The sequence below is a fragment of the Anabas testudineus genome, chromosome 19 (genome assembly GCF_900324465.2).
Source record: "Anabas testudineus chromosome 19, fAnaTes1.2, whole genome shotgun sequence".
NCBI classification, from domain to species: domain Eukaryota; kingdom Metazoa; phylum Chordata; class Actinopteri; order Anabantiformes; family Anabantidae; genus Anabas; species Anabas testudineus.
The window spans coordinates 1,594,381-1,615,139 of NC_046628.1; the positions used below are offsets into that span (position 1 = coordinate 1,594,381).

Genomic DNA, 20,759 nt, shown 5'->3' on the forward strand with positions numbered 1-20,759 from the left:
ACGTTTTTATGGAGCATTTATTTCCAACTGGAGCTACACAGTGGTGTGGTGGTTAGCACTGTCGCACATTTCTCCACATTCTCTGAATCTTTTGATTATATTTTGCACTGTAGACAAATAAATATTTCTTTAGGTCTCTTTTCTAAGTCTTTACAATTATTTTACATTGAGGAGCAGTATTCTTAAATAGTTGGACAGTTTATAGATGTATTTTTTTCCCAGACTGGTCACACCTCTGCACATATTTACTTCTGACAGACTCTGACTCTCTAAGATGCCCTTTTTATACTTTATCATGATATGGACCTGTTGCCAATTAACCTGTTTTTTTTTATTATTTGTAATAACTTTTTGAAATCGAGGTCATGTAACATTTAGTATTGTTTTCTGAAAAATATCCAATCTTATAGTACAACATCCAAATTTATGTCACTAAAGTTATTTTATGTTTGGAATCAGGCACTTGCAGCACTGTGTTATCAAGGAAAGTTTATGGATCAAACTCCATTACCAATGACTGACTTAAGGTGATTCTCTTTCCATTAATAAATCTTAATAAATGTAGCAATTTACCAACTACATAAGTATCATGTGACTATGTTTCCTACAAAGAGATTATTGCAGTTGCAGTTTAATTGTCAAAGGGACGGGGTTGATAAACCCAGAAATCATTGAATTCAAATGCTAAACTTTGTCATTTATATGTGAACAATTTTGTTCATCAAAATAAAATAATTTAAGTCATTTTTGTAAACATAAAATTCATCTTAGTAGTAGTATTAGTAAGTATTTTTTTATCACCAAAAGGCCCATAGACAAAATTATTAAGCCCTCATATTCAATATTTTATTTAGCATGCTTTGATCTTTATGACCTCCATTAAATATTTCTAGTAGTTTATCATGAGGTTCTGAACCCTCTACCTCCAAATTCATTCACATGAAGCCCCTAAAATTCTTGATTCAAACAAGGAAAAAGGGTAAAGCAGAGTCAGATCAGGTCTGGACCACTTGATAAAAAAAAGATGATTCAGGTTGTGAGAAAATTGGGGAATGCCACAGATTCACAGTCTTTAATTGACTGCACGTAGCAGTTAAGAACAAATCAGTCCATGTGAGTGGTTCTTTCATGAGGCCCAAAGTCTTGCTGGATAGTGCAGTGAGGGAACTACACTCTTCTTCAAAATGGCCTAGATTTCCACGATACTGGTCACACAATCAATTTGAATCTTGAATCTTGAATTTACCTGTTCCTGGAGCAGTAAAACACCCCAACAAGGATGGAACCACCTGTGTGCTAGGCCTTTCTGATGTGTTTTTATGGGGTCTTGTGTGCAAGAAATACTGTACTGCTTGATCCATGGGTCCCAGAATCTCTGTCCCTAAAACATCTAGTCTTCAAGAACCAGACTACTAAAATTCAGCAGGTTTATCCACATGTTCTTTTTGCATCATGCCAAATACAATGGGGTTTCGCAGCATGAAGAACTTGTTTCTGTAGTGTTAATGATACTTATATATGTTTTATATCTGCATCACAAATTCAGTAATATTACAGAGTTATCCAAAAGCTTACCTGTGTTTTGCAAAATCATCTCATCTCAACAATATGTGCTTAAAAACAGCAACATTAGATAGAACTGAATAATTAGGACATGACAATTACAATTATGTTTTACTGTAGGAAAATCAGTAAATATTTGAGAAGCTGGAAGAATTAAATATGTAATAAAAATATATTTTTTTTTATGTGCTCATGAGAATTGTAAAGTAAAATCTTAAGTACTAAGGCGATGTTATGTTCAAGCACCTATAGCAGATTTGTTACTGCTGATTCATGTCTGCACAAAAATATACGGATCCAGTCTAACAAAAAAAAACAGCATTTCTCCTGGGCTCATGCTTGACTCTGGAAACAGTTAACATATAAAAAAAAAGGTATGATGATGCATATTGTGTCCTTTAATTGAAAGATCAGGTTAGATCTGTTAGCTCGATAAGACCTAACAAGCATGTATTATCTTATTAAATGTTTATAATATAAAGTCAGCCAATTTAATGCTAAACTGGGACATAAAAATATCTGGGGCAGACAAAAAAAGGGATGCAAAACAGAGTCAAACACATTCAAAGTGACACCTCGGAATACAAACACTCATGGACTGGACTATTAATACAGCAGCGTGGTGCTACAGTGCTACACGGCTGGGTGGGGAAGTAGCAATCGAACTATGACCTTCACATCCTCCATTAGTGGAAGTCTTTGTGTAAATGTGGTGTGTGTGGGACACACGAAGAAGGAAACGGAGCTTCATCATACATGAAGGAGACATCATGAAGATAGAGCTGGGGGGGGGGGGGGGGCAAAAATAAATAATTAATCTTCGGAGCTCCACAAAGGCCACCTCAGCCTACATGGAGCGCACTCGGGAGGAAATGGCGTGTATCCGCCATTGCTGTTCATCGCTTCTTCCACATAGTAAGCAACGCGCGCACGCACGCACACACGCGCGCGCTCACGCACACGCAACAAATGACGTAGCGCTCAAGCGGCGAAAAACAGCGACAGGTTCCTACGGACGTGTCGTTAAAAAACAGCCCCCGCGGCCACTTTGGTCAAAGTTGGTTTAAGTGTGTTCACTGTAACTCCAACATCTCCCTCAAGGCACTAGTTCGGTATTTGACAAGCGATACATATTCATCCGCTTCCACACGAGTGTCAAGAGCACCAAGCAGTACCCGGATGGACTGTCATGGCCGCCGTCGCTGTGGGTCCACAGAGAGGAGAGAAGGAAGGCAAATGTTTCCACTGGGTGTTTTATTCCAGCTTTACCTTGTTTTTATAATGTCGGATGTTGACGGGACGCCGCCTGAACTTCCATCGAGTTCATAGTAAGCAACAACTCGTTTTTCCGTAACTTTAAATATCTTCGCGTGGGTGGGGGCTTTATTTTTTGGTGTAAAATAACTGGTTATTAAACTCCCCAGACGTTAATATAGTCGCCGAGCGGCTGACATGTTGTCCGTGTAGCGGACTGGAAACTGCCACAGTGCAGTCAAACATCCTAGCTGATGGTCCAGACTCCTTTTGTTGCTCTCTGTCCGCTGCCTGTAATTCTTCCACTGATGCAGCGTTTCCCTCGCGTTTCCTAAACTTAAGCGACTGTGGAGCAAGTCAGTCGGAGAAGTAAAGCTAAATGACGTGAATGTGCTGAACTCTGAGGTCCGCGGAGCCTGTAGCGTTCTTGCAACACTGCTGCTGCAGCTACTTGCGTCTGTGTGTGTGTGTGTGTGTGTTACTGAGGCTGAGTGAATTTGCAGTTTGGAGACAATGCAACTTTTCCCTTCATCTCCAAGCTTCATTTATACGTCCCGTCTAGGTGTGTGTGTGTGTGTGTGTGTGTGTGTGTGTGGGCCTAGAGCAGCCTACCTGTCTGCAGTCCAGGTGTTCACTGCTCACTGGACTCAAGTCCTGCTCAGGTTTATTACACTATTAGTTTCATGTGTCTAGTTTGATTTAAAAAAAATAATCACAACAACAAAGTATACTGTCCTGCATAGTGGTTGTTTGTTGATTTGTACAGCATGATTCCCACACTATTTCCAAGTGCACTTTATACACAAATGACTTTAAGTCAGGCTAGGTGTTAGTGAGTACAGAGTTAGCAGACGTGAACATTTCTTAAACTGATCTAGCTGGTGCAGACAAGTCATAAAATCATGGCAGCCATTTTTCCACCCAATATGGCTTCCTCTGATCCACAGCTGACTGAGACACACAGAGTTGCAGGCTAATGGCATGCCTCCTGCTGATCCCGTATTAATACTTTAAGAGTATAATGTTGGAGTGAGGAGGTAATAACGCATGCCTTTTGCTTGTGGAACTAGCCTAGCCTGTGTGCCTCGATCCTGGGTACATGCAGCAAAGAAGGAATATTATATTTCGTGCAAAAGTTAAGTTTCATTAGTAGTGATGCACAGCCTGTCACTGTGGAAGTATGCTAGTAGTCACACACATTTTCATTTGTTTGAGGCTCTAGAAACAATACCATGAACATTATTTTATTATCTTTGAACCTATCTGCTTAACGATTCACTACATTAGGGGAAACTTTTCAGCTATCAGTAATGTGGCCAATGATCCTATCATCTGTCCTGTAATAGTGCAACTACCAGATCATCTTCAGGTAACGGCTTATGTATTGCATAGCAAAACATAAGCTTTTTATCAAACTGATATCCACTGAAGGATACATTATAATTAATGTTATTTTCACTGTGTTGTTTTTACTTGTGCAGCTACAACGCAACCCAGCAGTAAGTAGCAGAATAGGTAAGCTCAGGGTTAATGAACATCACAGAGCAGTGATGTAAATGTGTGGTGAAAGCCCCACAACACAGCACAAGTTTAGTTTTGTCAGACTGGAGTCTAGTGATTGGAGATTATATTACTATTTAAATGTTAAATTACAGTTGTATGTATTTAGGCAAAAGGTGTTTTCAAATATCAGTTATATCTTTTGTTGCAATATGCAATACAGGTATCTTTATGTGCCACCAAACAAAGTACTTAAAGATTTGCAAGCGACAAAAATCTGCAAAGAAAAGATGTAATAAGCAGATTCAGAACTGGATTCAGGAGCGATAAAATTGTACGGACCCCTACTTCTAATTAAACTTTATCACATGAGATAGAGAAAAACGGCCACTAATCATAGTTGAGAATCTACAGTTTAGGAACGTTTTGTAGAAAGTAATTATGTGAGTAATCATCAACATATTGTTACAAATACATTTTTCGTTGATCAGTTTCTGTTGTTGAAGGATTATGACCAAAAAGACAGTAGTTTGATGTTTGATCAATTCTAACTGTACGGTCTGTCTTGTTGTAAATGTCATTATGGACGGTGTAACTGTGGAGTGTTTTGTTTTTTGTTTGTTTGTTTTTTTTGTTTATGCAAAGCAAAATGCAGAAGCTATACAAAGAATGCTGCACAGGACCTGAACTGATTTTAGTGTCAGTATCATAAAGTCTGTCTATAGCTCTATGCACACAAGTCATACACATATACTGAAGATGGACCGAGATACAGTAGTTGTTACTGTGTAATATGTGACCATGACATCATAATAAACTAATAAAAAATTAATAGTTATTATTAGTTATTAGTTATTTTTTTACATTTTGCTTTCATCAATGAAGTCCTCCTCAGTCACCTTCTATTATGTCCATTTTGGCTTACACATTGACTGATGGTATGATCTGACTCCAATGTACCTTAACCTTGGATTTCATCTCTAATCTCTATGGAAGTTATTCTGGATTCTTCAGTTACCATTTGTATTTTCTGTCTCTTCAATTTGTCATCTATTTTCCTCGTATGGCCACGTCCTGGGAGGTTGGCTGCAGTCCCATGGACTATAAACTTCTAAGGAAATAGGTGCAACTTGTAGTCAAACGAACATCAAGTTGCTTGCAGATGGTCTTACAGCCTTTGCCTTTAACCCTTTAACATGTTTGTCTTTCATTTTTATTTCTTATCTCCTGAGACAACTTTTCTGTGGTCCATATTCAGTCATATATAGTCATATTCACACCATGAAACCAAACAGCACAGTCACCCATTTTCACCCTTTAAATGGGTAGACTGACTGATTACAAGTTTGAAGGTACCTGTGAAGCTAATTACACAACACAGTTTAGTTTAACATGTCCCAGTGGTCAAATTATTTAACATCTTTTTCTAGGGGTACCATATTTTTGTCCAGGCTAGTTTTGTTTGTTTTTTAAAAAAACATCTGTTGAACCACAACTCAAAACCAATTAATGAGTTAATTTTGGTAGATTTTTATTTATTATTGCTTTGTCAGTTTAAATTTATTTTAGTGATCTTTGTTGTTTTTTTCCTTCTTTAACAGAGGGGTACCAACAATTTTCTCCACGTGTGTGTATATGTGCTGGAAGATTTGTTTTTGCAGTTTCTATTGTCGTCATGATCCGAAGGACCTGGGTTCAAATCCACGGGTCAGCTCAGTGTTTTTCTGTGTGGACTTTGCATGTTCTCCCAGTGTCTGTGATTGTAAATTGGACAAAGTGTGAATGTGAGTGTTTGTTTGTCTCTATATTTTCACATATGCATTTTGGACTGTTTCTGGAGGATCAGGTCCGGACTTTGTGCAAACTTGTGCGATCACAAATGCAGCACACAGCAGGAGAAATGTGGGTGACATCTGTTCCCACCTGGGGAATTCAGGGGGAGGGTAGTGGTTGCTGTGTAGAGCATGCGGAAGGAATGATGTGAAAAATAAGTACACACACTTTATTAGAGAAATGCATGTCAAATGTATATAGCTCCAGTTCCTGAAGGAAAAAAGCTAACTTTTTTTTAACTTTCTGATGTTGTGCTGAGTGGATCGGCTGAAAGGAAATGGATGGATGTTTGAAAGAGGTCCTATCCGAGAGATGTTAAATAGCTAATAAGCCACCCTGTAGCATTGCAAACTCTTTGAAACATCTGGAGAATCAGAACCAGACATTGTCTGGAGTTTTTTTAACAGCAACACACCCAGGTTGGGAGATTTGTTTGAATCCTGAATGAATTCTAGGAGAAGTCACCTGCTCAATTTAACATTACACAGACTTAGTACTAAAGAGCAAGTAGGGCAAAAAATGTAAAATTGTCAGGGTGACTGACTAAGAACTTTGCCTTCTCACAAACAGCCTTTCTAGGTAATATCTAGATTAAGACAAGAACCCAAAGGGCAGTGGATCAAAAGCAACCCCTTAATTTTAGGGGCAGTAGTCAGTCGGGAAAGCAATTGTCCATGAACTGCAGGGTTAGTGTTACCATTCTTGGTTCTTCCTTACCACATATTGAAGTGTCCTTCAACAAGATGCTGAACTCCAAGTTGCTCATTGTATGTGTAAATGTAATTTGTAAGTCTCTTTACTTAAAAGCTGCTTAGGTGTGGAGCTAGTGTTATGTTTAGAAACAGCAGCAGTAGGAAGTGTTGGGTTTACTTTAGCCTTGATCACCACGGTCACCTCCATTGTGTGGGAGACAATCCTGGATGGTTCCCATAGAAAAGCTTAGCACAGTGTCTGTACTTTTAAACAGAGATGGTACAGTTAATCTGCTGTATATTTAGCAAATCAACAAGTTATTCCTTATCTATGAATTAGTAGTACAACAACAACAAAAAAAAAAGTATATAATATCTCACCACTGTTCTGTGTAGAATATGAGATTGTTCATGTTTTCTTGGTTTCTCTTGATGGCTTTTAATGTTGATAACACTAAACTCATATTAAACTAATAAATTATAATGTGCAGCATTGTTAGCACCAAACAAGAAGTGCAAAAATGGCTTATTTAAACATAGACATGATTTTGTACACAAATACATTTTCTATACTTTAATCTCACACAAACGTGACTGTGTGAGATTAAAGTATAGAAAATGTATTTGTGTACAAATTAGTATTTAAACAGAAAGTTAAAATGTACAACCTAAACTAAATGCTGTCATTTTCTGTTTCTGTCTTGCAGGCAAAGTGGCCACACTACAAGTTCCTCTCCTCGCTGATATGCATTAATTTTGGGTTTTTTGTAAAAGGAGAACAGGTAAGTGTGTGTGTGTGTGTGTGTATGTGCGTGGGGCTTACACACAAATGACATTTTCTGCCATTTTCATTTAACAACAATTATATTATTATTTTATTGCTGCAATTTGTACTTTATATGTAGTACTTTTTGCAAACTGTAGTTTACAGAAATTGCAAGATAATATTCTAACTGGTACTATTTAGTGGAAAAAGTCATATTTAGAGCAGTCTGACAAGTTGCTAAATCTGCTAAATCTGATGATAAAAAATGACACTGGCACTAAGCTGGCAACTGTGCACACCGAACCGTACATATGACCACATTTCACTGCTTAAACAGAGACTAAATGGAAAACTCTTTATTAGGAACATGGATAATGAGCAAACGGCACACAAACTGAATAGGTGGTCACACTCCCACAAGTACATATTTGTTTTATGAAAATGCAGCCTTTTGCTGTTACATAATTGTATAGATTGACAATGCAAGTGCCATTACAGATGTGTATCTGTGTAGCACTAATTCTACACTAAACACTAATCACTACTGGTTTTTACCTAAATATATAGTTGAGCTTTTGAGATACCTGCCTTAAGCTGTTACACATATGAACTGAAGTTGCACTTTCACAAATGTATCACACAATCAGAGATTGTCTGTGTCACACAGGCTCTCGCTTGGGGAAATAGTCTGTTTTGTCTGAGTGGGAGGTCATCCCTGGGTAGAGCATGCAGGAGTCATAATGTAACACAAAAAGTACACTTTTGGAAATTGGTGTTTTGTTTACAGTACATCAAAGCAGGACATTGCATGATAAGAAAAAAAACGAGTGGTTAATATTTTCCATACTATGAGGTTATTCTGAGACTGACTGGCCATCTCATTTCTCCTCAATCTTGGACTTATTTTGGAAGCATGGATCGCAGATTCTCACACCCGATTTAATAAGATCTCAAATAGTGAGTACAAAAACTTTGTACATTACATGTATAACTGCAGCTGAGACACTGAGACCAGTCGGAGTCCTACTCACAGTATAAACAGCCACAGCCTAGGGGAGTTTTAATATGGCTATTACATCGATCAGCGGAAAACGGTAACACGACGCAGCAGTTTAATTAGGCGGTTCAATTTAACTGTTGGCTCTGAGTGACAGGTGTCAGAACAATAACACAGCTGCTAAATATGACAACTAAACTGCAATGACAAATACATTTTGGAGGGAATGTAACTGTAGCACTTTTTTTTTTTCTGTTAACATGATGAAAGTGAAAAAATGCAATGAAACAACTAGAATTTCTAAAAAATAAACTATTCCTAAATTGTCCGCTAGGGTGTTTTAGACATGGAGTAGCTTCACTACAAAAGATTTTGGTCTTAAATTTTATGTATGCATTTTTTATGTGTGTTTCATGTATAAATGTTATATTTACACCACTATATATATTTACACTTAGGTTTGTAAGATGTGGGGAGTAAATTAAAGTTTTGAGAATTATTACAAATGTGGAAAATGGAGTAAAAATAATTCCTAAATCTTGATAAGTTGATTTAATCTTAAAGTGCAATAGGCTACCATTGTGGAGCATTACACACCTGCATGGTCTGAAAGTGTTTGTCAGAGTAAAGAATTGATTCTTGCATTTTGCTGTGGATGCGCCCCATGATAAGAGAAGATGTCCTGTAATAATAAAAGTTAAGACACCAAATGCTTGGCCTGTGGTTGAGGGGGCTTATGAACTCATTTGGGAAGAGAGAGGGTGTGAAATGCAACAGGTCCCCAGTCAGATTCAAACTAATGACACTGTGGTTATCTGGCATTAGCACTACTCACTGGGCTACCACTGCACTCCAGGAGCTGGATTACCTAAGTGTCACATGTACAGTCACTAGGGCAGCGGATAGTTTATGTGAACTTTTGGGGCTGCACATCTGCGTCTATAGAGAGTCTATGCCAACCCTTATGGCAGTTCCCAATTGCAGCTTTGGCTTTTGTACCAAATATTTTTCAAATAGTTCCCAGCTAATATCGAACAGCATTTTAGTTTGAAATAACCATCCCTAGCTTGTATATACCACTAAACAAATTTGTTTGCACACAGTCTTGTGGAACCTATTGCACATATGTGCGTATGATACAGGGGTACCCCAAGATGAATTCTTTCTGACACCAAGTGCTAAAAGCCAACAGGTGAACTCTCACTGGTACTCAGTCACATCTGTCTTGTTGATACTGTACAGTTGTCCTTTTCTCTTGTGGTGCTTCTATTAAATAAAAGTTTTGTGTTATATTACCTGACTTAACAAGATTTGTTGCCACGTAGCCTTTACTCAGAATATCTAAATGTTAACTTTTCCTCTTTGATTAACTGGTTATGTACTGGTAAAACAATGCAGAAGAGGCATGCTTTCTTTGAGGCTTAGAGAGTGAAGTGGTTTGTTGCTAAATCAGCTGGTCCAGATTCATTACCGTTATGAATGAATTACAAACCTATATAAATTGACACTTTCATTTACTATGTTAGATTAGTAAGAGGTACGAATTACAATCCAATCCCTTTTAAAGTATTCCGACCATTTTAATCCTTGCAGTTTATGTTGTAAATTGTATTTCACTGCAACCTACAGTAACACTCAATAAAATGCAAATGTGAAAATGTATTTAAACTTTAAAACTAGTATTCAGAACCTTAATTTAGTAGAGTTGGAAGAAGCATCCTTGGCAGCTGTTACAGGTTTAGGTCTTCTTGGGTCTCTACAAATAATTCACACCTTAATTTTACAGTTTATTGGATTCTGATACATTTTCTCAAGGTGCTGTATCATTTCTCCCCAGATTAATTTAGGGCTATCCTTACCAATAGGAGGTTCATTTGATGAATTTAGGGATTATTAATCTGAATCATCCCATGGCTAAAGCCAGATGTAGTCAATAACACCTAGTAATGCTAGTAAAAAACTAATTGCACCTTAGAAAAGCTGATAAGATGAACTTGGGGATTTTGGGGATAGAAGTCAATTTAGTCTTGTCTGAGATGCAGTAGGGCTGGTGTGCTACTGAGGAGATGGGCATGAGGGCCAGCTGGCAAGTTTGACCGGACTGGAGCCTTTGTACTAGGGAACTCTTTGTTTCTAGGTATGGTCAGTTTTTATGGGGATGAATTTCTTTGTTTCACTAAATGACCACTGGGGAAAAATCTGACCCAACCTAGCCTTGTTAGGGGGGATGAAAGAACATCCTGTCTAGATGTGTTGCACATCTTGCTAAATTTTAAGCCAATTTGTGAAACTCTTTAACTGTTAAAAAACTATTTTTTTAACTGTTATTTTGTTGCATTGACAGATATAAATTTCTGAGAAGTATAATAAAAGTAAAGTTATTTTGCTAAATCTCACAAATAAAAATCTACCATGTATGTATTAATGTTTATTTAAGAATATTTATTATTTATAAGAATAAGAATAACTTTATTGTCATTGTACGTTGTACAACGAATTTAGAGTGCAATCACTTCGGTAGAATAAAATTGTCATAAATAAATAAAAACTGCTAAATAAGAAAAATATAAAACGCCAGTAGGTTACACATACATACAGCTATTGCACAGTTCCTTACTAAATTAACCTTTTTTAGCAGCGTTTAAGGCAACCATGGCTCTTGGATTAAAAACAGTTTTTTCTGCTTGTCCTTGTCTTAATTGTCCTGTATCTTCTGCCTGAAGGAAGCAGTTCAAACAGAGAATCTTCAGGGTCTGATCGGTCCTGCAGAATGTTCTGAGCTTTTTTAGGCAACAGGAGCTGTACAGTTCTTCCAGGGATGGGAGAGGGCAGCCGATGATCTTCTGGGCTCTCGTGGTGACTCTCTTCTGGAGAGCTTTCCTATCCGCAGCTGTGCAACTGGCAAACCAGGCACAGACACAGTATGATAAGATACTCTTTACTGAGCAACGGTAGAAGGGCACTATATAGTTAGAAATTATAGTATTATATTATATAAGAAATTATAGTAAGAAATGGTTCCTCCTGGCTCCTGGTTCCTCCTGGCTACTTGCTGAGGTGTCCTTGGACAAGACACCGAAACCCTGTAGTAGTGCCGACTCAGTCTGGCAGCTGTCCGAAACGAATTACTCCAAGGGGATTAATAAAGTATACACTATTATTATTATTATTATTATTATTATTATTATTATTATTTTAGGCATACTCAACTGCTGCATTGTATAAGTTTGTGGGTTTTTACTGCTCATGTACGTGATGAATAAATATTCCGTGTATTTTCTGCAGAGTGCTCTGGAGAGTGTCTGTCTGGGCCCGATTCTCTGGACATTGTCCGGAATTTGCGTGAGAAAATAGCAAATCATCATTAGTCTATGTTTATCACTCACTAATTGAATGTTGTTCGCTTGCTTACGCTTCTGACTTGACTGTTTCTCTCTTTTAGTGATAGTGATATATGTCTTTGTTTCATCAAACCACTTCCAATAGAGAATTCAGTGACAGTATACATACCATGCAATACATATGATGAATTTAAAAAAATAAATTCTGTGCATTCTTTCTTATTTAAGTCTGACTACATTTCCAAAAGGCAACTAAACTATTTGGTCAAGGTTTCTAAAGCTTTCAGTGTTCCCAGGAAGGCAGTGTTAACAGAAAATCTTTTCCTAGAGTTAACTGACCAAAACCCCAACAGTCTCCTAACAGGGCTCAAAGAGCTTTAGAGATCCTGATGGAACCTGCGAATACATCAATCTATCTCAGCAGCACTGAAATATTTGTTACCTAAAACTCACCAAAAGAGCCAAAATCATTATCCATCCTTGTCTATGGAATGGAAAGTTGAAATGATGATCAGCCCTATCACCAGTGGCCTTCTACCCCTATGGATAAGTGATTAGGCACCACAGTATATATGGAACACATCATTTTGTGCTTGATTGCAAAGTAAAAAATAATTGGGTAAAAGTGCATTATGCTTGTATTTATTAACATACAACATATTGGATTTCTTCCCTTACAGATATCTGCAGATTAACAACTATGGAAGAAGACCTCACAATACCTCATGACTCTGCCAAAAACTGCTGCAGTTCAATATCAGTAATAGAGGATGAAAAGGACAAGGTAAAAGACTTTGTGTATAAGCATTTCAGAGAAGTGACAGATGGGTCACTCTTTAATAATACAGAAGAATCTGCCATTAAGGAACATGGGAGTTCCACCAAGAGGGATAAACAAACTCTTAATAAAGCTCCATGTAAAAGTCAGCAGGGAGCAGTTTTTTCTGGAAAGATTCTGAGTTTTGGATGCTCTGTGTGTAAAGACGAGTCCACATATAGCCCCAATGATCTCCTTAAACATTTTCGAGTGGCCCATAAAGGAACTCTTCCTACATACCCTTGTGAACTGTGCGGATTTGTCACTAATGAGTTCCCTGTTCTTCAGCGCCATCGGATTGAGCACAGAAATACTCTGGTTACATGTGAACTGTGCAATGATGATGTTCAGTACTCGCTGCTTTTGCTTACTAGACACTACATTATGTGTCACAGTCTGAATGGACAGTTTAACTGTGACTGGTGTGAGTTTACAACTGTAGATGCGGGAACATTTGTCCAGCACATTCATCACCATAATGAGAGTCATTGGAAGTGTTCAAAATGCAGACATATTAGCTTGAATGAAGAGGATCATCAAAAACATGTGAAAGCTCACTCAGGGACATTCCCCTTCACTTGTCAAACATGTGGATATGGTGCAGCAAGAAGTGAGCACCTGAAAAAACACACTGCAGCTGTTCACAAAGAGGAGGCTGAAAGAAGGAACACATGGAAAGAGGATGTCAATCCAGCAAATTTGTCTGCCAGTGTAAAACTTCTGCTTAAAAAGAGTGGTGAATCACAGGAGGCTCAGAGGATCTCAAAACTGAACTGTATGTCTGGGGGTTTACCAAACCAAAATGGCAGGTTAATCAAATCAGACTTATCCCTAGAGGAGACTCACCACTTTGTGGATGGAAATGTAGCAAAAAAGGACAATAAAATTTGGAGCAGAGGCTCTCATAACACAGAACAGACAACACCAGTAATGCTACAAGAATGTGACAACTCTGCAAGTTCTGATGCCACCAGTCACACAAACCCTAACGGACTTACTGTTCTGATGGTTAAGAACAAAATCTCGCTTCCCCCCAACTGTACAACCAAAGTGATGGGATTCAAGATGGTTGATGGCAAAAAGCATTTAGTTCTCAAAGTAATCCCTACAGTGAAGCAAGATTCGCCCCCTCACAACTATTCCTCATTAGAAGATGTGGGCTTGTCAGCATTAAAGTCTGTGTTGGATAAAAGTAAAGTATCTGTTGAGAATGGGGAATGCTCTGACAGCAAGAGCTCATCATCAAATTGCTTTGCTGTTTCACCAAGGAGTGGATCTTGCATACAGATGGATCAAGACGACATTATGGCAGTCAAAGTTAAGATTGAGGAGGAAGAAACAGCTGTTTGCAGCCTTGATTCCACCTCACATAAGGATCATGCAAAGGAACAAACGGATGCTTTACTAAATACATCTTCAACTTGTTCAGAGATGTTATATCCCTTGACAAACGAATTTGATAATGTGAACAACCAAAGTCACTCAAATAAAACTACTTGCTCAGAGTTTGATAATAACTTTGATGTAACCACCCATAATGGTTCAGAAGCCAGTAGTAGTTTATCTTGTGTTGGTAAGGTCACAAGTTTATATAAACCTTCAAAAGTTGTTCAGGAAACATTGCTTTTCAAACCAGTTGCCAAAACAACTGTAGAGAACTGTCTGGCTGAAGATGAGTTATCCTTGAATGATGCAGTTGCAGACAAATTAACCAGCAAACACATAGGGAACTCTTCTTTCACTACTATAGAAATTGACCAGTCATGTCAGAGTAATCCAGAAAAGACGGATAGGGTCAGAACTGAGATTAAACCTAAAAATGGTAGGCAAATTTTTGAAATGGTTTTGAAAAATCAAGTACTTCTATCCGAATCATCCACACCCACTTTAGGTAGCCAAGCAGAAAGTGCTATGGGCTCTGAAATTTGCACACACAGTTCACCAAACCAAGAAGTATTTTCCTTTCATAACTATTCAAAGGAAACCTTCAGTACTTCACCTAACACTACCCAAAGCTTTGACAATATGTCTGAACATTCAGTTGACAAAAAAAGTATTAGTGAATCAACACATTTTAATCTGACACTGGCAGAGTCTCCAGAACCATTTGCAGAAAGTGGCAATGAAGAAGACATAACTCAAGAAAAACATTGTGAAGGCATGAAAAAAGTTTTGCATAGTAACATTGAGGTTGATGAGTGCGTAGCTAGTGTTTATGATCCTCCTACTGAGGATGAAGATTCTGAGTCTGTGCTCCAAGATTTTAATATTATCAAAGTTGAGGAGGAAAGCATACCTATTTCCAAAAAACAATCAGAAACAGGGAAGAGTTCCACTGCTTTGGGCAGTTTTGTAGAAGAACATTCAAATGCAATCATTACCCAACAATTAAATAAGGAAAAAGTAGGATCTTCAAGTGCAACAAATGATTCTCTAAAACAAACAAAAACAACTCTACGAATTCTTCAGTTGCCAGAGGGTAAGCAACCTCTACTCCTAAGGACTACAGAGAATCGATTTGCTATGCCCATGCAGGTCAAGTCGACTCCAGGTTTCAAACTAATAACCAGTTCTGCAAATCCACAGATCAATGTATCTTACATGAAGCCAGGGATGGAAAGATCATCTAACCCTAAGAGTGTAACTCTAACTCCAAACAACATGAGGCTGGGTGTGTCTGTACCAAAGGCAGCACCTGCTGAAAAAGGGACATCTCTCCTCTCTGCTGTTCAGCCAGGTGTTAGTGCCCCTTCAAACCACTACCTTATAAACAGCCCAGGTTTCAAGGGACCCGTACTGCTTTCAAGCACACCACATAATACACAATCAGACAAAACAGGAAAGACACAGCCTACTTGCTATTTGGTGCAGAGGTCTGTTCCATTTGTTCAGACCCCAAGTACTCCTAGCCTCAGACTGGCAAGCACACAACTCCCATTGAACTCACGGCCAGTTCTGGCCATGCCCGTGAACTCTGCAGATAAACCCAGCCCCCTGCAGTCTGGTCGGCAAGCATTCTTACTCCGGTACATTTCTCCACCCAAATCGGGCCTGCTTCTGAACAAAGATGCAAAGACTGGGACTCAGTGTAGCCAAATTGGTGAAAGTACTGGAAACAAAGTCATATTTAAAATTGTCACTCCCACAGGTAGCCTTCTGACAAGTAGCGCACCCACCTCAAACAGTCAACCTTTGATTTTGGCCACTAGACCTCAAACTCAGTGTTTTCTCGTGTCCTCAAACAAAACTAATGCAAATGCCACCAGTGGTATCAAAAAATTGATCACCATACAAAATGCTGCACAGAAAGATGTCACAGAATCTTGCATTGCACCCTCTCAGATGAATGTAAAGATACAACCAGGTGAAGCAGAAAAACCTGTTCTAGCTCCTAGGCCAAGTCGGCCTCCAAGCCAAAGGAAAAGGCGCAGAACACCATTATTTGATGAACTTCCAGCAACAATGCATAAAGCTAGGAGACTCTCAAATAAAGTACTGACTGAGAAAGAGACTACTGTGTTATGGAAGCCTGTAGCCAAAGAAGTTGAAAGGACACTGAGACTTTCACCATTCACTTCGGTACAGCAGATCAAATATCCTCGTAGATACCAACCGGTAGTGGTGCTCAACCATCCAGATGCAGACATTCCTGAAGTGGCCAATGTCATGAAGGTAGTTAACAGGTACAAAGGTGCTGTTACTAAAGTGTCACTATCTCAGAAAACAATCCAAGCACTCTCTGAGCTTAGTGCTCTAAGGAAGAATTCTTCAACCAAATCATCTCCAAGCAATGATCCAAGACCTCGGCCAGTTCAGAGTTCTGTTCGTGAGCGATTCCTTTTGAAGCTAAAGTTGAGAAAAAAAAGCAGAAAAAAGTATGAGGTAGTGGAAACTTTATCAGGTTGTGGACAAGACTCTGTGGTGTTTGACTGCTGGTTTTGTGGTCGGCTGTTCAACAGCCAAGAAGACTGGATTGGCCACGGTCAGCGGCACCTCATGGAGGCAACCAGAGACTGGAATAAGCTATTTTGAAAGTTTTCATTCATGTTCAAATAGCTTGGTATTTTCTGCTTTTTTAAGTGTAACAAATTGTTGAATTTGTGTATTTTTAATGACCTTCCACTATATGTTAAATTTCTGTTCATGTACATACATTATGAAGTGAGCTATAGTTTAATTTTTCATAGGTGCATATTCTGCTAGCATGATTTATATCATGCATGCACAGGTCAAATTGAACTGTGAAAATGGTACACTGTAATTAGGAGTTGTGGTAACAGCACTGGCTTAAAGGAAGGAGATAATATCAGCAATGGTTGTATAGAGAGATAGGTTAAATTACTCAGGTGATTTCATATTAATCTGGTTTCTCATTTTTGCATATACATTTTGAAAAACAAAATCATAGGCCTAGTTTAAGGGACTTTTGTATATTTTACTATTTGTATAGTTTAAAGCTTGTACACAAATTTAATTATTTGCGCTTGTGATGAAAAATACTTTTCTGGTCCAAATTATTCTTTTTGTATGATGTTTTAATTAAAAAATGTATAATTTTACACTATTGTCACAATTAGTTCATGAATTCCTTTTTTAGGATTTTATCAACGTGCAGCATGCATTTGTCATAACTATAGTAATCTTGCAAACAGTTAAACAGGGATGTTTCATTGTTCACTGTCAGTACTAAAGAAATACAGATTATACCATACCATTATATAGCCTATGCAGTTTACTTTAGAACGAATTTTGGCAGCGCCTCAGACTGTTTGCTCATGGTATGAAATCTTGTGAATCCATATTTGATATCAGCTAAAAGCTTCCCATTATTTTCCTTTAAAATTGTACATTTACTTTGTACATTGCAATGTTTGTTTAAGAAGGAAGTTGGAGCAGGATATGTTAACATCAAGAACGGCTTTTATTAAGATCTGTTTGGAACACAACCAAAAAGATCACAATTAACTTTTGGCCTGATAATAAGATCCACTGTAAATTCTCAAACTAAAGCAGGTGTTAAAATGGTTCCAAAGTTATACACACTATAATAGCATAACTTTTGCTTTTGGTCATAGTTAGGATACCATCAATAAAACTCAATGCTCCCTTCAGATATTTCACATTAAACGTCTATCAGGAATAAAGTGACTATTTCCTTTGAAATATTGGATGAGTGTTAATGTGAAACATGAAACTATTTTTCACTGTAATTTCCTATTCCTGCATTTTTCTATTACAGGTGAAATAGGTGATCTGGTTATTTTAGAATTTTTGGAACACAACCAACATTTCTTCTGCTGTAAACACATGAATCTAGCACATTATTAATCCAACATAAAAAGATTTTGCACAAGTTGCCAACAGCCATACCAGGTACACACACGTTTTGACCCTCTGAACCTGTGTTACTCCATTTATTACTAGTTAAAATAAGAATAGTGAGATCTCCCCAAGATCTCTGCATTTAAATGAAAGTACGAAATAAGACAGCAGAAAGTTTTTAAACCATACAAGAACAGATGTATGTTTTGATATATATTTGTTACAGAAAAACTTCCCTTTCACTCAAGATTACAACAAAGAAAATACATATTTTTACCTTTTAACCATTCTTTTCTTGTTAATGTTTTGAGAGGTGATTTTTTTTTTAGTTATTTTTGTTTTTTATGGTCTGTAGACATTTTAGGTGTAGTAGGAGCCATCAGTGTAACCCATGTTTTTCACTCTCACCTTTTATGAAATTATGTTTTACTCTAATTGTACTCACTGACATAAATTTCTTTTCATGTTACATGTGACAGACATTTTTAAAATGGCAACAGGACTAGAATTTTGTATTTTCTTCATAGGTTTTAAAGATTGATTTACATAATGAATCGTGGAAACAAATGTTTTATTCTGTTTAATATGCAAATGTTACTGAAAAATGCCAAGCCATGATAAAGTTTTTATACTTCCAGCCTCCATTTACTAAAATTCTGATCCCAACTGGATCATTTAAACAATCTGCAGCATCAAAGTTAGGCTATCAGAAATCATTTACTGTAAATGTCCTATATATGTAGCATCATAGTAGCTTCCCTTTGCTGAGATTTATGTGAAATGAAAGCAAACAGGAATTCAGTGTTTGCTTAGGTTATTGGGTGTTTTGACATTGTTGTTAAAGGAATTTTTTACTTGATAAATACACTTGCCTTTTGCTGAAATGAGAAGGTGGCTGCCACATTCATGTGTCTCGATGTGTCTTTGTGTCTAGTACCGTTCAAACACAAATACATAAACACAAGTACCAACATCTGAATCTTACCAAACCTGCAGTATGTGTTTCATGTTATTAAACAAACAGAATGTGAACATGCTGCAAAGTAGTGCTGTGTGGATAGTCTCTGCGTTATTAAGTGATACCTGTAGAGTAAGTAAATAACACCCCCCTCCCAACATTATCTCAGCGTGCTCAGATTGAACAAACCACATGTAATAGAAATTTGCTTCAAGTTTTTATTTTTCTGAACTTTGGAAAGCTTGGCTTTCCATCTTAATGTTGAACTATGTACTGACTCCACCTCTGCAATTCATATCAGTCTTATCATATCAGCCCCGGTCAGCTTTGAAACGCTAACGTTCACAGTTTTTCCAAAGAGGAACCATCACCCAATGTGAACTTTTGTAAAAATTTTTCCTCCTTGATAGTTATCATGATGTTAAGCGTGCAAAATGTCTAAAATCACAAGGTTTCAAATCAAGGGCTACAACTTTCCTTACGAGGTAAAATAAAAAACTTAAGGTTTATATGTTTTAGTTATGTCACTTTATATTGAGACGTTTTGGTTATTTCATGTTTTCTAAATTAAAGTTGGCTCTTTGTTTTGCTAAAATCTGAAAGGCTCAATATTATTCACTTTGCTTAACTTTTTCCACGTTACGTTACAACCTTATTTCAAAATGTATTAAATTCTGTTTTTTCTTTTTTCAAATTCCATAAACAATACCACATGTAAAAAAAGCAAACAATAAGATGTGAAAAAAGTTTTAAATCTTTAAATTTATTAAAAATAAAAACTAAAATCATGTACGTAAGTATTCACAGTCTTTGCCATAATACTCAAAAATGAGCTATGGTGCATCCTGTTTCCACTGATCATCCTTGAGTTTTGAGAACTTGTTTGGAGTCTGCCTGAAGGTCTGAAATAGCAGGGTGGCTGCCATCATCATAAATGGAAGAAGTTTAGAACCACCAGGAATCTTCTAGAGTGGGCCGCCTGGCCAAACTGAGCAATCAAGAGAGAAGGGGCTTTGTCAGGGAGATGACCAAGAATCTGATGGTCACTCCAAAACACCTCCAGCGTTTCTCTGTGAAGAGAGGAGAACCTTAAAGTAGAACAACCATCTCTGCAGCACTCCGCCAATCAGGCCTGTATGGAAGAGTGGCCAGATGAAAAACTCCCCTCAGTAAAAGGCACATGACAGCCTGGAGTTTGCCAAAAGGCCCTGAAGGATACATGACCCTAAGAAATTCTCTAGTCCGATGAAACAAAGATTAAAATCTTTGACCTGAATGCCAAGAATCATGTCTGGAGAAAACCAGGCACTGCACCAAATAGAGCAATGTACAGAGACATCCTTGATGAAAACCTGTTCACCCCTGTTCCAACCTGGTGGAGCTTGAGAGGTACTGCAAGAAAAAATGGGAGAAGCTGCCCAAAAATAGGTGAGAAGCTTGTAGCGTCTTTCTCAACAAGACTTGAGGCTCTAATTTGTGCTTAAGGTGCTATTGAGCAAAGGTTGTGAATACTAATGTACTTTTGTAATTTACTGATGTTTACATAGTGAATTTTCAAATCCTTACTAAATCTTTCCTCATGCTAAGTGCCTCAGATGTCCTTTGGCAGGTTGACAGTATGCACTGTAATGTTTTCTTCAACCTAGTAGTTCACTCTCCTCTTAATAAATGTACATACCTTATTGAAAGAATTTGGTGTTTTCTTTTTACCTGTAA

General features: G+C 37.7%; 1 protein-coding gene across 2 annotated transcripts; it reads left to right on the forward strand.

Annotated features, from left to right (window-relative positions):
• The first annotated feature begins 2,362 nt into the window (after positions 1 to 2,362).
• Positions 2,363 to 18,986, forward strand: si:ch211-214e3.5 (zinc finger protein 518A). 2 transcript variants are annotated; one of them, XM_026351997.1, is made up of 3 exons: positions 2,363 to 2,478; positions 7,550 to 7,624; positions 12,627 to 18,986. In XM_026351997.1, exon 3 carries the CDS (start codon positions 12,647 to 12,649, stop codon positions 16,793 to 16,795), a length of 4,149 nt encoding a protein of 1,382 aa, XP_026207782.1. In that variant the 5' UTR covers positions 2,363 to 2,478; positions 7,550 to 7,624; positions 12,627 to 12,646; the 3' UTR covers positions 16,796 to 18,986. The 2 variants fall into 2 exon arrangements, with proteins under 2 accessions (XP_026207782.1, XP_026207780.1); XM_026351995.1 differs by lacking the exon at positions 2,363 to 2,478 and adding an exon at positions 2,509 to 2,891.
• Positions 18,987 to 20,759: the final 1,773 nt, after the last annotated feature.

Bases quoted from the DNA above. Each gene is read 5' to 3' on its own strand.
- si:ch211-214e3.5 (XM_026351997.1), top strand. From the start codon at position 12,647: ATGGAAGAAGACCTCACAATACCTCATGACTCTGCCAAAAACTGCTGC.